General features: G+C 39.3%; 1 protein-coding gene across 1 annotated transcript in view; it reads right to left on the bottom strand.

The window, feature by feature from the left end:
- top3b (DNA topoisomerase III beta) overlaps positions 1-14,284 on the bottom strand; it is a 24,875-nt gene extending 10,591 nt beyond the window's left edge. The window contains exons 1-11 of the mRNA XM_005745833.1: positions 14,079-14,284; positions 8,031-8,162; positions 7,591-7,697; positions 6,752-6,826; positions 6,314-6,504; positions 5,693-5,849; positions 5,493-5,606; positions 5,178-5,268; positions 3,837-3,991; positions 3,537-3,642; positions 1,046-1,192 (exon numbers count right to left, since the gene is read on the bottom strand). Coding sequence (XP_005745890.1) covers positions 1,046-1,192; positions 3,537-3,642; positions 3,837-3,991; positions 5,178-5,268; positions 5,493-5,606; positions 5,693-5,849; positions 6,314-6,504; positions 6,752-6,826; positions 7,591-7,697; positions 8,031-8,162; positions 14,079-14,148 — 1,345 coding nt within the window. The 5' untranslated portion in view covers positions 14,149-14,284. The remainder of the gene's footprint in view (positions 1-1,045; positions 1,193-3,536; positions 3,643-3,836; positions 3,992-5,177; positions 5,269-5,492; positions 5,607-5,692; positions 5,850-6,313; positions 6,505-6,751; positions 6,827-7,590; positions 7,698-8,030; positions 8,163-14,078) is intronic.
- Positions 14,285-16,546: the final 2,262 nt, after the last annotated feature.

The following is a 16,546-nucleotide window of genomic DNA, read 5'->3' as shown; positions in this document are numbered from 1 at the left end:
AAAAAAAAATCACGGTTTAAGTAACGCAGTGTTCCTACGGGGAAGTAACGGTAATCTAATTACCGTTTTTGCAATAGCAATCCCTTACTTTACTCGTTACTTGAAAAAAGTAATCAGATTACAGTAACGTGTTACGTGTTACTGCCCATCTCTGGTGCCTTAAAGTGTGGAAAATACGTTATACAGAAGAAAAGAATATATCGCGATATATATCGTTACCGCACATGCTTCAAATTATACCGCGATATGGATTTTAGGCCATATTGCCCAGCCCTACTCTGCACTGAAGATCTAAGCCATAATCTGATTGTTATACAAGTCAGAGGAGTAGACAAATAGATCCTTTCTTAATGTAAAGATCTATTAAGGTTTGATCTTCCCAAGACATGTTTAAAGAAAGTGTACACAACATTAACAAAAAACATTTCTGCAGGATTCTTGTCACTCATCATATCAGCAAAGCGACTAGACTATGGGGGAACAAAGTACTGCTCTGCAAAAAGAACACTCAAGCCTGAGATGCATAGACTCATGTAAATTTTTCTTCCACATGACTGCACGTTTAAATGATAAAAATTTTGTTGTAAGAAAGGGAAATACTGTTGCAGTTTGGGCCTGTTTTCCTGCATCTGGGTAAGAAGTATGGGTGAGACTATGTTTAATGAAACAGTAAATTCTTAATAAAGCACAATGTCAGGCCATCGTTCACGGACTCAGAAAGCTGATTAAGGACTCACTGCTGACATTATTTGCAGCTGTATTCTAAAATAGTTATGAAGAACCACAAAATATAGACAGGTGTCAAATCCTAAAAACTCCATCTGAATAGTGCCACCATGTGGTCTGTATCTTGTCTACACCAAAAGGGCATACAATCACAGAGTCTGGCTATAAGCAAAGTTTATGATGTCATAAGGCACCTTTGACAGCTACATAGTCACAAGCAATTACTCCATACACTAAGCAAACAATGATGTTAATACAATGCAATGGTTTACTGCAGGTAAGTACTGCAAAATTCTGCAAAACAATCATCTATGTTTACCTGGTGATATAAGGGTTCTTCCACTACATGAGAAAGCCTCTGTGCCAATGCTGAACTCTATAGTGGTTTGTAGGTACTTGCAGTCTTGACTTACAGTGGCAATAAAATGCCGGGTAATGTACTCATATAGCCGCCAGCCATCACTTCCTGTGGGAAGAAAAGAACACATTTGGGTATACATAGTTATTGATGTACTATTCTAATATTCTACAGTGTAATAACTTCACACTGTTAGATGTTGGGTTATTCAATTTCAAATAATTTTTAGAACAGTGTGTCAGTGTGTCTTGTGCCATATTAGCACAGTAATGTATTGACAATTAAAACAAGTGACCAGAGTAGTATACACAGTAGTGAAGCAGCATGATCAGTCTAGCAGCATGTAACATAAAAATGAATCAGATACGATATGAAATATGACCATGAAAGTTCTGTGGCAAGAATACAATATAAGGTCCTGTTTCAGTCACTTATGGATACTGTGAGGGGAGTGGGGGCACATTCTGATTTAGGACCAGAGGACAGAAGCTACTAGAGTCTCGTGATTTTTGCCCCCATGGTGCGGAACCTTCTGCCTCATTGCAGAAGTTGAAACAGTTTGTTACTGGGATGGGACAAGTCCTTTAATATACCTGTTTCAGTACCACATGGAAGCTCCTGTCAAGCATCATGGTGGCTAAGATGAAAAGGCACATGGCTCAGTACGTGAGTAGGACACAGAAAGGAAACACCAGAGGGGCAAAACACCAGCTCCTGGTAGAAAGAGCAGTTGCCTGAGACTGTAAGACCAGACTGACCAACCTGTGCACTACCTGGATTGACTACAAGAAAGCCTATGACTCAGTGCCTTCCACATGGATCTTGGAATGCCTAGAAATATACAAGATCAACAGGACCCTAAGATTCATCAGCGATTCAACAGGGACAACTTCAAATCAATAGCACAAGTCACCACCAAGTCCGGGATGTACCAAGGAGGTGCCTTGTCCCCACTGTTGTTCTGCATAACCTTGAACCCCCTCAGCCAGATCATTAACAAGACTGGCTTCTTCTGTCTGCCACGCTGGGGCCTGTCCTTCAATAATGGTTTCTCTTATTGCTCCCCTTCATTCTTGGGTTTCTGCTGTCTGTGGTATTCACCAAGCACATGATCAGCTGTGACCATTGTCAATAAGACAATGTGTCATTCACACCTGGCATCGATGGAGGCATTCATGGAGAGGAGGTGACTAATGAACGAAGAGGAGCAAGAAGTGAAACCATTATCGACGGACAGGCCCCTGCATGGTATGTACCACTGGCAGACAGAAGAAGTGGCTGATATTGAAAAATCCTACTGACACCTGGAGAAAGCTAAACTGAAACACAGAGGCACTAATGGTGGCAGCACAGTACACAATACAGCACAACTTAAAAGTGAAGCACGAAGTCGATAGAGGCTGGGGTCTACCACAGCAAGCAAGATGCCAGGTGCAGGCTGTGCAAAGACGCCTCTGAGACAATCACATAACAGCAGGGTCTAATATGCTAGCAGGTAGGGAATAGTGTGTATGTATATATTGAAAATAAAAATTCCTGTTTAATTAATTAATTTTTTAAAGGATAGCTGACCCACTTTCAGGACATTTTTTCACACAGTTATTGATTTTACTATGCCTGTTGCTCATTTTTGTTGAATATTTGTAACATCTAATCTTAATAGTAACAGTTTGTAAAAAGAACTGAGTTCATCTTATTGGTGCTACCATCTACCAGTTAGTCATGCAGTGGCCCTGTGGGAAAATTAATTGCCCACCCCTGTGCTAGAGAGAACTTAAGAGTTCAAGTTAAAATGGACTGATTCTTACATATAGCACTCCCCCAGAGCATTCAAAGCCATTTTTATACAACATTTCACCCACTCAAACAAGCACTTTCTTCTACTCTTTAAGTGCTTTCTATCAAAACATGCACACATTCATACTCTGTCAGATGCATCAGAGAGCAACTTGGGGCATGCAGACTGGGTCAAACCACCAAACTTAAGATTAGCAAGTGATCTGCTCTATCAACTGAACTACAGCCAACTGTGTGAAGTTTTCAACTACTATCATTTGTGAGATTTTAGAGCACCTAATGCTTCTAAATGATGACAAGCTTTGTGCACAGGTTGCTTTTGAAATCTGTTGACTCGCCTCAATAAAAATGCCCAAACCATCATTAATTTGTGACAAATTGTTTTTTTAAACCAAATTCACAAATTCCACAACAAAGGATATTTTTTATTTTAACTATAATAATATTTTAACTATAATAACCATCAGACATCCTAACATGTTATATATAGGGCTTTGAATATTCAAACTCTTTATTAACCTAACATTTCCTAGATTGACTAACAGAAAATATGTCTACAATATTGCTCATTGCTCCTTGAAGGCATGCCCTATATAAATAGAGGTGTATCATAAAAAGAGGTGATATTGTTCAGTTATTTGCCTGTATTGCTCACCTAGTTCTGCTTCCGTGGCAGCACACATGGGAGTAATAGGTGGATGATCTCCAGCATCAGTGCCCTTCCTGGGTTGGTTTATTCCAGTTGAAAGCAGAGCTTTTACCTGATGAAAAATTAAAAAAAACTTTTATCATTTTCAATCACATTAATTTCTAAGTGGCTCTTTCTTTGTACTACTGTAGGATTGCCTTGATGTGACTGTTGTTGCGATTTGGGGTTGTGTGAATAGAATTGAACTGAATTGAATGAATCACTTTATGTATACACATATGAGCAGCCTTGAATGAATGTACTCACCTCTTCTACCCAGAAGGGGTTGTTGGTCTGCTGCTTCAGTGTTCCCTTCAGGTCGAAGTTTGCTGGGTAGTGGGTCGTCTCGGTACGTGGGTAGCTGATGTAGCCCTGTGTATATAGGCGCTCAGCAATCTGCATAGTATGCTGGGGACCCATGCCTGAAACATAATATCACATCCTTTATCACATCCTTTTTCTCTTTAATTCTTTCACATTTTTTCTTCCAGCAGACAGAGTACACCGATGAGGAAGGCTGGATGTGATTGGCTGCAAACTGGACACACTTGAAACTATGGCATAGAGGCTGTCACTAAACAAACTCTTATCCATCTATGTATAACCCAGATCACCATCTGCACCATTTACTGGACAGGCAGTGGAGCATCTTCTCTAACAGACTCATTCACCTGTGCTGCCACAAGGGCACACCCAGCAGTCTTTCATGCCACATATAATAAGTACAAAGAAATACATCATCTAACAGAGAAATGCATTGAGATATCTTATGTCACATAAGTAATGGGTGTGATGGTCAAACTCATTAAACATTAAAACAATAGAAAACCTGAGTCCATTCCTGTGAATATAAATTCCATTCAAAATACTTTTTATGATAAGTTTAGATATAAGGTAAGAATAGAACAGAAGATACTCTCCAGTAAGTGACTGTTCCTCTCGATCGCAAAGGATAAAGTGTAAGGTGGGTTTTCCAGTACATGACCCTTACCTTTCATTGAAACAATATTAAAAGTACAAGGATCAAATATAAAGACAGTATCATTTTATTTTTGCAAACATAATAATCAAAGATCAGAACAACTGTCAGTGTTATAGCAGCCATATTCACAACCCGAATTCCGAAGAAGTTGGGACGCTGTGTAAAGCGGCGATTGGCAATAACAGTTTTATTTATAAAGCACATTTGATTACAATTTAACTCACGGTGCGTAACACAGTAGCTAAAAGTAGTGGATACCCCTCAGCCTCCTAGTAGATACACCAAGGATATCCTATTCCGATCACTCAAAATACTTTACACTACACCACATATCCATAAAACACATCCTGCATCAACACATGTATCAATTTAGAATCACCAGGGAACCAAACGTGTTCAATTATATTTGAGTCAGTTTCATCTAATCAAGCTTAACATTCTTAGTTCAAACTTCATAAAGATTAAACAAACCAAAACAAGAAAAAAAAACTATTGTTTTTCCTATCCATGACTCATGAAAAACCACAAACCCATCCCCTCAGTGTATTTCTATGCTCAGGAGAAATGACAGCTCATGAAAAAGTAAATATAAATAGCTGTAAATGTAAATATACATATGTAAATACCTAAGGCAGAACTAGCCACTCTCAACATCTCCACTGTGTTTAAGGCTTGAGGCCTCTGCTTGGTCTTCTCCTTCTTACTCACCAACTCCACCTGTGAGAGAGAGCAGACACCTGCTTAAGCAAGCTGACCTAAATTTATTACAATTCAGATTGACTGGAAAATGTTTTATAAAGCAGACGTTTGTCTTTGTAGTTAATTTAATATTTGGTGAAACAGGAAACGGAATAATAATCATGACCTTCATAATGTCAGACAGCACATGTACAATAAAAAAATATTATCTACAAACCACAAAGTCTGGTTTTTGCACTCACCTGCGCATCCCTGGATGTTTTCGCCAGGTTGACAAACATTTGACCCACCTCTCTGTCAAAGACCCTAACTCTGTTCCAGTCCAGTGTCAGTGGACTCTCCTTTCCTTTAAAAACCTGAACAAAGCACATCGTTTCTGTCAATACCGCACAGCAGAAAGGAATCTTTGACAGTGTGGCAGGAAACTGAGGTCATGGTTTACCTTTGCCTGGATGACCCAGTAAGTCTCTGGTTTAAAGGACTGGATCTTGTCATGGCGTTCCACACAGAAGCCAAGTGTTGGGGTCTGGCACGGACCAAAGGAGATTAACGAAGAGTCTAGATTGCCATATTTCCCTTGAAAATACTTTGTTTGGAACCTGAAAATTAGTTTAGTCAAGAAAAAAACCTTAAATGAACAGTATAAATATCTTTGATCAGCTGTAATCAACCATGTTTTCAAAGATTCTGGAATTTCATAAACCTCTGACCAGATGAACTAAGCTTTGGATGGAGGTGAAATCACACAAAAACAGTGGTCTGTGGCATTTTGAGTTTGGGACCCCTTCTTTTTTTTTTCTTTTTTTTTAATTAGTGCAGTTTGAAAGTGTGGTATTTAACTAACCTTCCTCTTCTGCTTGATTAATCACACAATTCTGAGCTTACGTGAGAAATCAAAGTCAAAGTCAAAGTAAACTTTATTGTCATCTCTGCTACATACAGTACAGTATATAGAGAGATGAGACAATAAGGCTCCAGTATCACCAGGGTATTTATTTGAATTGTAATTTTGAAACCTTCTACATCAGTAGACAGCTGTGTGTGGGTGAAGAGAGCAGTGTACCGGGTGAAGGCACAGCCAATACGCAGATCCAGCTCTTGCCGTGCATCTACTGACAGAGCTTCATTGTGATTGGGCTCTCCAAGGCGGTTCATAGCATTCCAGATGTCAGTGTCAGTAATGGAGCTGAATTTGGCACGGTAAACACTCCTGGCACTTCCCTTATTCATCACTGGCTGAATGGCATCCAGCACCTTGAAGAGAATTACAGGTGAGGCAGAACACAGAAACAAACAGCACAAAAAGATCAAGAACACGAACAGGACAAAACTAGAAAGAGCACACAAAATTAAATGACAGCAGCTTGAGCATGTACCAGGTCACTAAAGGATGGCTGTAGGCCATCTGATACAGCTACAACTATAAGTTTTATCAAAAAGTTTGAAAGCCTTATGTTAATAGAGAGTACTAATAAGAAACAGATGTGGTGACCAGCATTACCTCGAAACATATGTTCTCTCCTTCTTTGTCACAGTCCAACCACAAAACCACACAGTCACTGCCTCTGGCTTCAACCTGACATGATACCACAAACTTACGGTTAACAATGCAGTGCAGTGAAAACATATTTGCACCCTCCCAAATTTGTTAGTATGCTGTGCAACTGTGACACGTTTCAAATCTTCAAAAGAATTATATTAGAAAGAGAAAACCTGAAATAAATACAAAGTGCAGTTTTAAAATGATGATTTCATTTATTAAGGGAACAAAATCTATCAAATATACCTGGCCCCTTTGTTGATAGTGAATTAAATGTGATTAACTACATTTTGGAAAGCTGAGTTTAATTTGATTAGCCAGATAGCCTGATTAGTGCCAGATCTACTGAATCAAGAGATCTTTTAAATAAAACCAAGTAGGCTAAAAGATCTCAAAAAGCAACACATAATGGGGTTTTTTGTATTGTGGCACCCAGAAACAAAGTCATTTCTCAGGCTCTGGGACTCAAGTGAACCACGGTGAGAGCTATTATCCACACATAGAAAAAAACCTACAACTGAACTCCAACTCCAAAACTTCAAAAGTATTGCTCAGTTGGGTTATTCCGCAGGACAATGATCCAAAACCATTCAAGGCACTTTACATTAGGGAAAGACACTACATCAAGATCGATAACATAATAATACACCAGCAAGTCTACATCTGAACAGCTAAAAAAAAAAAAGCCAAATAGGTTTTGGAGTGACTAATCAAAGTCCAGACTCTAATCTGATTAAAATAAGAAATCACATAACAACTAGTACCAATGTATTGTAAAGCCAATTAATGGGTCAACCTACCTGAAGAAACTTGACCATATTGAGTTTAGGGTTGGCCTCCTTCTTTTCAGTAGGAGCTTTACTAAAGAGTTCTGCAGGGTCTACTTTGTCCCAGTTGTTATATTTCCCTGGAAAATAAAGAAAAAGTGCAACATCCTTCACATTCACTACACTATTGCTGTGGACCGATATCAGCCATACAGTTCATATCACTTGATCACTGCAGTGTACTACAATACAATGACTGACACTTTTTTTTTAATACAATGGTGCTTCACACAAAATAACCCCTTCATCATCTGACACCAATAAGTTGTGGCGTTTTGAACTGTATTATTTTATAAAACTGTCCCTAATAATCTGTTTTAATTACTCCTCCCATGTAAAATTAGGAGGTGAAAAAAAAAAACAGTGAAAATTTAGATCAAGGCTGAGCAAGACCTAACATGGAGGATACCCACCAATAAAATCGAGACTCATCACATGCCCACAAACAGAAGTCATCTTAAAGTGTACAGTTTGGCCCTGGAAAATGCCGGTGTATTCGTGCACTGAGCATGCGCCATTGAGCCCCTTGCGACTTGTACAGTTTCCTAAAGAAAAAGGAGAGCAAATTAGGCATGAAAAAGGCTACGCGGTTATCTTATTATAATTACAAACAGATAAGGTCATTCAAAACATTTCAATGTTCATGTTAAAAAACCAGAAGCCTTAATACAAATTTAACAGCTCAAACAGCAGATGAATTTTAATTGACAGGTCAACACCTACACCTTCATTTTGCAGCTCCTTTTATGGAGATCCCATCTCATCCTATCTCTAGCATCCTCCTCTGTCACACCAACTCTCTGCATGTCCTCCACGACCCTGCATTCCGTTTTCTTCTATGGGCTTGGAGAGTTTGGAGGTATGGTCTTCACTCCAGACTGTATAGGAATTTCAAGACCATACCTCCAAACTCTCCAAGATCTTGTCCACCTGCTCCCTACTCTCACTACAGATCACAACGTGTTTGCAAACATCACAGTCCACAGACACTTCTGTCTGAGCTCATCTGTCAGTCTGTCCATCATCACTGCAAACAAGAAGTGGCTCAGAGCACTTCTCTGATGTAATCACCAATCTGCCCTCATGCATATCTTGCACCACCCTAACCACCCTCTTGACATCCTGATGTATTAGTTTGGGGTCTTTATGGTGTAAGGTCTACCTTACAACATAAAGTGCCTTGAGGTGACTGTTGTTGTGACTGGGTGCTGTATAAATAAAACTGAACTGAATTAATAAATGACTTGTTTTGCTTTTTTTTTTTTCTACTGAGCATTTTACATTTAGAAATCAATTTAAAAATGAACTTCTGAATCACGGTCAAAAACTTTACAGAAAAGTTACTTCACTTTTTTGTTCTCTCATACTGTAGTCTAATTGCTGATGAGTCATAGAAGCAGCCATTAGCACGAGGCCAAAGTGGTCGTGAGCAAGCGTCCTCTCCCTGCTTACATGAAATTTCTGGTACAGGCTGATGTCCTTATGAATAAAATGACTCTCTCAAGGCTGAATTATAATGACAGTACGCAAACTATTATGACAGTAACTAATATATTCCCCACCCCCTACACAGACACAGCTACCCCAGCCTCTTTGAGGTGAACAACCCAATCAACAATGCACACAAGCAGAAATCCAGCCAAGAACAGGGCACATATATAGAGGTAGGTCCAGAAACAGTTCACAGATCGACTCCAAGCCAAAGAACAGAGTGACCACCAAAGAAAGGCAAAGAAGCTCCACTGCACCTAACTCCAGCCAAACAGTCAAGCCATGGAACAGCTCCAGGTAAGTATGCTGCCTTTTTGGTTTTTAGTAATGCCGACTGACATACAGCAACGTTAAACTCAGATGGGCTTTAAGGAACACACTAGTAGATTTATGGATGTTTTCACATCTTTCAACTCTATTTAATTCAATCTGCAGGTTAGTAAAATTAAACAACATTCATTTTCTATTAGAGCTGGATATCGTCACAGATTTCTATAACTGATTTGATTTGATTTTGACTCAGACAGTCAGAAATATTATAATTCTTATTACTTATCAGTACATATCCATATTTTTATATATGTATAAAAACAAAGCTGACAATTGTAAGACTTTAGAGGTGCAAGCATCACAGCAGATGCCTTTTTATCAAAGTGACTGAGGATAAAACACAGAAAAAAATAAAGTAGATTTTCTTGGCCTGGCTTTTATAGCAGATAACCCTTAAAAAGATTCTGCAGTAGTTAAAAAACTGAAGAAAACCACAAGTCAGTATATGAACATTACCCAATGATGCTGAAGTGAAAATCAGAGCAAAGTTACAGAGGTTTTATAAGAGAAATAGCCAAGTGTTTTGCAATCTAAGCATATTTTGTAAAAGCTTAAATTTCTTTGGTATTGAACCGCAGAAATTAGGCTCTCTTATCGGAGGTCGGTTTGGGAAAAAAAAAAAAAAAATGGCGGGTGACAGCGTGCAATCAACAGTATACTGGTGCTTAAAAAGCAAGCAAATAATGCAGAAAACAGAGATTATTGATGGTAAACTGGTCTCTTGAGCACACTGTGAGAGAGCAGTGAAAATGTTTTTCAAACATGAAGCGTACTTTTGCTCTTCTTTTGCTGCTGGTTCAAACTGGCAGCTTCTGAATGTGTGAGATGTCAGCTTTCAGCACCCCACTGCATGTCCGCAGACATGAATGAGCTGTGCTTTGTGTTTACATCTGTTTACCTGCTCTCAATTGCTGTTTTAGCCGTTTGGTGGTTGTTGAAATAGTTTTGTGAGGTTTAACCTGAGATTCTGGCGTTTCTGGCAAAATACATTTATATTTAAAAATCGATATTGCATTATTCAAACTAAAATCGATTTGAATTAGAAAATCAATTTTTAAAATCCCACCCCTATTTTCTACATACTTACTTTATTAGACATCTATAGCAGTGTTCAAATATCTGCATATCCTGACTGCACAAGTTAAGTGTATGAATCTATTACAAAAAGAAAAACATTTGTATGCTGAACCCACTACATCATTTCTGTGAGTCCATTTTTTAAAGACCAGTACAGGAATGTTATTCACCTGACTGGCAATATCTACCAGTAGCTCAGAATAAGTAATTTGTACAATAGGAAGAGGTTATGCCAGATTTCCTAATATAATAGTAATTAAAAGCTGGGTCTCTGATAATGTAGGGAGTGTTGTTCAAGTAAAGTAAGTCAGTAAAAAAGAAAAGAGCAACCCTGTAACATCGCTGTATGTGATCAATCTTGAGAGCCAGACAATGTAAGAGAGAGAACCACAACAACCCACCATGAACAGGCACAGTGAAGTGGTGGTGAGGAAATCTTTTAACAGGCAGGAGTTTAACAACTCCTGGCAGAACCAGGCTCAGTGTGGGACCCATTTACCTTCTGTGGACAAATTAGATAAAGGACCCAGTCACACCTGATGAACTGAACAGGGTGACCTTATCTACTTCAAACCAACTTCCAAAATTATGTCAAGGCAAAAGTAGCGCTGCGTGTTTTTTAACTTAGAGGTGACAGAATATTTGACACCTGTATAATATTTTTCCTTAAGAAATATGAGCGTGGCTTCCGCTAAAATCTTTAATAATTGTAAGAAGCCAAAACTTACAAAGTAGGACAGGAAGTCTAAAGTCAAAAACTATCCCATCATAGGAGACCAGCATTACATTTGCCACCTTTAGAAGGTATAGAAACCTTGGTGATGTGTCTGGGTTCACTGATAAGAAACTCATCAATCCATCAAAACATAAACTCGCTGACTGTGTGTTCAGCAGCTGCGTGTCTTTCTGCTGTGTCTGCTGGCCCTTCATCAGTGCGTGGCCCTGTCACTGAGCAGCCAGTGTGTGGACGAATCTTTCTGCACGTACAGCCTGCAGGACTACCACAGCCAGCTGGTCAACCTGCCCACCCGCATCAACGAGCGCAGCATTGCGACCTGGAGCTATGTGTAAGTGCTGGAACCTGCAACGCAAACTCTTATGCTGATTCTGCTTGGCTGAGAGAATGTTGAATGGGATGGGTCTATCCAGCAGTGTTAAGTCTAGTACTAAGAAAAAGCATCTCTCCATATTGGAACTTTACAAATTAGCAGAAAAAGCTGCGGGAGTCCTTCATTAAAGCACAAACTTTGCGAAGAAAAGCAACTTTTGTAGCTTTTTGTTTCTCTGTTTGTTTTACACAGTGAAAAATCTCCAGTATGTCTGCAGAAGTTGAGGCTTTCGTAACATTTTTCAGATCGAAAGTGAAATAATACAAACTATTGTATTAATTAAATATCTTAATTTTTATAATTAAAATTTTTTTTTTTTAAAAACTCCACACTTTTCACAAGCCAATGAGCCATTACACTCTGAGCCATGAGCTGAGTGTTGTTAGGTTAGACAGTAATTAATATTAATAAAAATGTCTACACCACCATAACATCTGTTTTCAGCAGCACAACAACATTCCTCCAATTAACATCGGAAAGCCTTCCAAGAAGACAGAGTAAAGGTAGATTTCTTATGCCTTAGTATATTGTATATTTTATTTTATTTGACTTTGACCTTTGTCTGTACTTGAGACTATTTACATATTTTTACATTTAAGATTATGGTTTCTTAAAAAAAAAAGGAAACCAATGAGTAGTTCATTCTTAAAGACCTGTGTTTTTTTCTAATTTGAATATTTATTAATGCTCATTAATAACAAAAAAAGTTATTCTTATGTGATTAATCAATGGAATAATCGATAGATTACTCGAATATCCGATAGCTGCAGCCCTACAAATTAGAGCTCTGGATCTTTAAACTCGATCCATTTAATAATAAAACTCACTGGCTCACAGCCTAATACGGGAGACGTGGACATCCCTCTTGTTTGTTGCAGATCAAGGTGTAACTAGAGAATGCATTTCCTGAAGAAAATGCAGTGTGAATGCTGACAGCTGAATGGTTTGAGCTGAAATGTAATAATTGCTGAATATTTAGTTTAAAAAATCTTGAATGAGCTGAAATACATTGAATCATTCACCTGAAAGCAAAAGTGCAAAACTGTTGAAAGCTGAAGTTCACACAGAAGAAGTTTCAAAGTTGGAAAGTACCTGAACGTCTTTAAAGTTAAATTAGAAAAAGCTGATTAATGACAAAAGAAAATTTAGCATCAGAAAACTTCTGAATGAATAATGAAGTCCGGTATTCCTTAAATCACTAGAAGAGTGGAATTACGTATTTTAAATGTCTAAACTCAAGAATAACAAATGAAAAGAAAAAAAAAAGCTGCAAAAAAGCTGTTGCATGCGTATGTCTGTGAGTCTGAGTTACTGATGCTCAATGGGGAAACAAAGACATTAGACAAGGTTAAAAAACTTAACACCTTCCTACTCTTCCAGGGATGCTGATGCTATTTTCTGGAGAACTGATTGGCCAGTAGGTGGTGATTTCTAATCTGGAATTTAACCTGCTCCAGAGCAGGTTAGATTCACAGCATGAGTTACCATGGTGAATTACCTCAGTAAGAAGTGAACCACCTTTGTAGTACAGAAAATCCAGATAAGCCCAAATCCAGATTCACAGTATAGGCCTACTCTTCATCTCTCACCAGGGAAAACATCGACTTGAACCGGGTGCCTCAGGTCATCCATGAGGCCAGCTGCCACACCGGCCACTCCTGCAGGGGACTCGACAGTGAATTTGGTTTAGAGACCATCCCCGTATCCCTGAGGATGCCAGTCCTCAAAAAGAACCCCAGCTGCTTCCCCTCAGCCAGCTACTCTCTGGAGTTTGAGCTCATCACTGTGGCATGTATATGTGCCATCTCCAGACACAGCTGAACACAACAAAGCATGCTATGGTCAACTTGGGCCACTGGAAAACTTCACCAACATCCACTGTTTAGACAAAGTATAGTTTTCACATCAATTTTACTGAGAAATAGCCCATTGAAATAGCCCATTGTGCTTGTTTTCCAGAAGACACTGAAAAGGTTATCAGTTATTACACACCTGTTAACAGCTCATTAAAGCAATCTGAGACACTTTATATTATACGGTGTCAATTCTGTGTCCATGTGTAGTGTTTTGACAGCCTTGTTATCACAACACTTTTGTTTAATTCGAGATCCAGTCTAAGAGTGTCTAAAAAAAGAGAGTACTGCTTTAACTATTGTATATAATATGTCATTTAGCAGTACAGGCAAACACAGGAAACAAACCAACAAGTCCAACACTGGAATCATCATTTGGATTACTCTAATTAAGGCAAGCAGGCCAGCCAGGTTTATATATGCTGAGTGCCCAGATTTAAAAAATCCTTGTATTCTGAAAAAACAAAGAAAGAAACAACAAAAACAAAACAAAAACCAATCAAACGCCAAAAAGTCAGCCGATCAAAGCTAATCAATTTCATTTCGGCTCCACCATACTTCCACTGCGTGCTGATCGACACAGCTTTTACTCTGTACCCACCTTTAGAAAGGATTTTGGCAATGGCCTGAGCCAAGGACGGCTTCTCCGCTACCATCAGCACACTTCTCATGATGAGCAGTTTCCCTCAGCTGTCGCTTACTGTCCCAATCTTGTCAAAAGGAAACACTGACCTGTGCTATGCTTATCACCGGCTAACAGGCTGTGTGAGAAACTACTGCAGTGGCCATGGCGCGTTCTACCATACGAGATCTACTTCCGGGTGAACGTCATGGCCTTTGCCTCCCATTTAATTAGTTTTAATGATTTGATTTTCTTTATCGTCTTCTCTGCTATTATTATTATTATTATTATTATTATTATTATTATTATTATTATTATTATTATTATTAAAAATTGGTAGTGACAAATAAGGTGACAAATTAAATACAGACTCGTAGCTCAGCTAACTCAACAAAACTAACAAAAATATATGCGTGAGGAGCGTAACATAATTTGAAAAGAAGCTTACCAAATGGACAAACCCAAAAATCTGAAAGAAAATTTTTATTTTCAGGTAACGCTGTCGTTTTCTTCCGTAATCTAAAGGTTTTAGATTTTGTTTAGGTTAAAGTGAATTTAAAAAACAAAAGAGACAAAAAAAGATATCATGTCTTTTTGTCTTTTCTTAATGCCGCGTTGTCGTTCTTGCGACAATAAAATGGCACGACTGTGTGTGTGTGTGTGTGTGTGTGTGTGTGTGTGTGTGTGTGTGTGTCACTCAAAATTTGGACACAAGATGGCGGTAGACGACACGAAATAACCGGGTACGTCAGTCATTTTCTTCTACCCAAAGTGAGAAAACAGATCATCTCAGCAGAGCAGGTGTTTGTTTTTCTAAGAGTTTTACGTATATCTTTGTGTTTGGTTGGTTGTTTTTATTTACGTGTTTATTGTACTGATGAAGACCAGCCATGTGAATAATGGCAGCCTGGATTCTGTTAGGCCGAAAGCAAACAGTGACAATGATCAGAATAAGAAACAAAGATGTCATGCTGTCACTTCTATGATCCACCTTTTTTTTTCTTTAAACACTGCTACACAGCTGTGTGTACATCCATCCATCTAGTACATAGTGTTCTTTGAGAACTGCGTGGGTCACTGGGGCAAAAGGGCAAGAGCTAGAAAAGATGCAGGGAACTGAGGGTGTGGAAGCTGGTCTTCTCTTCATCTTTGGGGAAGGTGATGGGATGCTGACCCCAGGCAGATGGTGATGAAAGAATTGTGTGTGTTGTTTCATTCACCCCCTCCGCTACACTTCAAACTAAGTCATCAATTAAATGCATCCTTACAACCGTTCCCTCCATGCTGCCCATTGAATAGGCAGATCTTCTGGGCTCAGTCTGTGGCTCTACCATTTTCTCTTAAAGACAGTGTTGCTAACCAATAACCTTTGAATCAAGAAGCAGTTTTCTGCCTGAATGAACACTTATCTGGTTATTAAACTGGCTATGTTTTTATTCTAATATTCAGAACAGTCTTTGAGGATTCTGGAAAGAAGTCTTTTTAACCTTTTATAATTTCCAAATATCTCTTGTGTATATTTTGGGAAAACAGTTTGTTACCTCTGTGCCATAAATTTTACTATGAGAAGCTACACACCTCCCTCTCCCAAGCCACCTCCTCCAGTTTGTCCGGGGGGACACAAAGGCATTCCTAGGCCAGCTGAGAGATATAACCTCTCCAGCATTTTCTGGGTCTGCTTCAGGGCCTCCTCCCAGTGGGACATGCCCGGGACACCTCACTCAGGAGGTGCCCAGGAGGCATCCTTGTCAAATGCCTGAACCACCTCAACTGGCTCCTTTCGATGTGAAGGAGCAGCAGCTCTACTCTGAGCCCCTCCCGGATGACCAAACTTCTAGCCCTATCTCTAAGGGAGAGGCCAGCCAGCCTTCGGAGGAAGCTTTTTCCACTGCTTGTATTCGCAGTGTTGTTCTTCAGACACTACCCAAAGCTTGTGACCATAGATGAGGGTAGAGACAAAAATTGACCGATAAATTGAGAGCTTCACTTTTATACTCAGCTCTATCTTCACCACTATGGACCTGTACAATTTACTACAAAAATTTACAAATTAACTTAGGAATTTGGGCAGGGCAGGGACTCGTCCCTGAGTGGGCACTCCACCCTTCTTCTTCTTGAGCATCAGATTTCTAGGTGCTGATTGTCATTCCCACCGCTTCACCCTCGGCTGCAAACTATTCCAGTGCAAGCTGGAGGCCATCACCCAATGAGGCCAACAGAACCACATCACCTGCGAAAAGCAGAGATAAGATTCTGAGACCACATAAGTGAAAGCCTTCCACCACTTAGCTGTGCCTAGAAATTCTGTCCATAAAAATTACAAATAGAATTGGTACAAAGGGCAGCCCTGGCAGAGCCCATCACGCACGAGGAATGAGTCTGACTTATTGCCGGCTATGCGGACAAACTCTTGCAACAGTTCTATAAGGATCGAATGGCCCGTAGCA

This window comes from Pundamilia nyererei, unplaced genomic scaffold, assembly GCF_000239375.1.
Source record: "Pundamilia nyererei isolate P.nyererei 1_Seehausen unplaced genomic scaffold, PunNye1.0 scaffold00167, whole genome shotgun sequence".
Lineage (NCBI taxonomy): Eukaryota > Metazoa > Chordata > Actinopteri > Cichliformes > Cichlidae > Pundamilia > Pundamilia nyererei.
The sequence above is the reverse complement of the archived record's forward strand: the minus strand, read 5'-3'. Positions and strand labels throughout refer to the sequence as shown.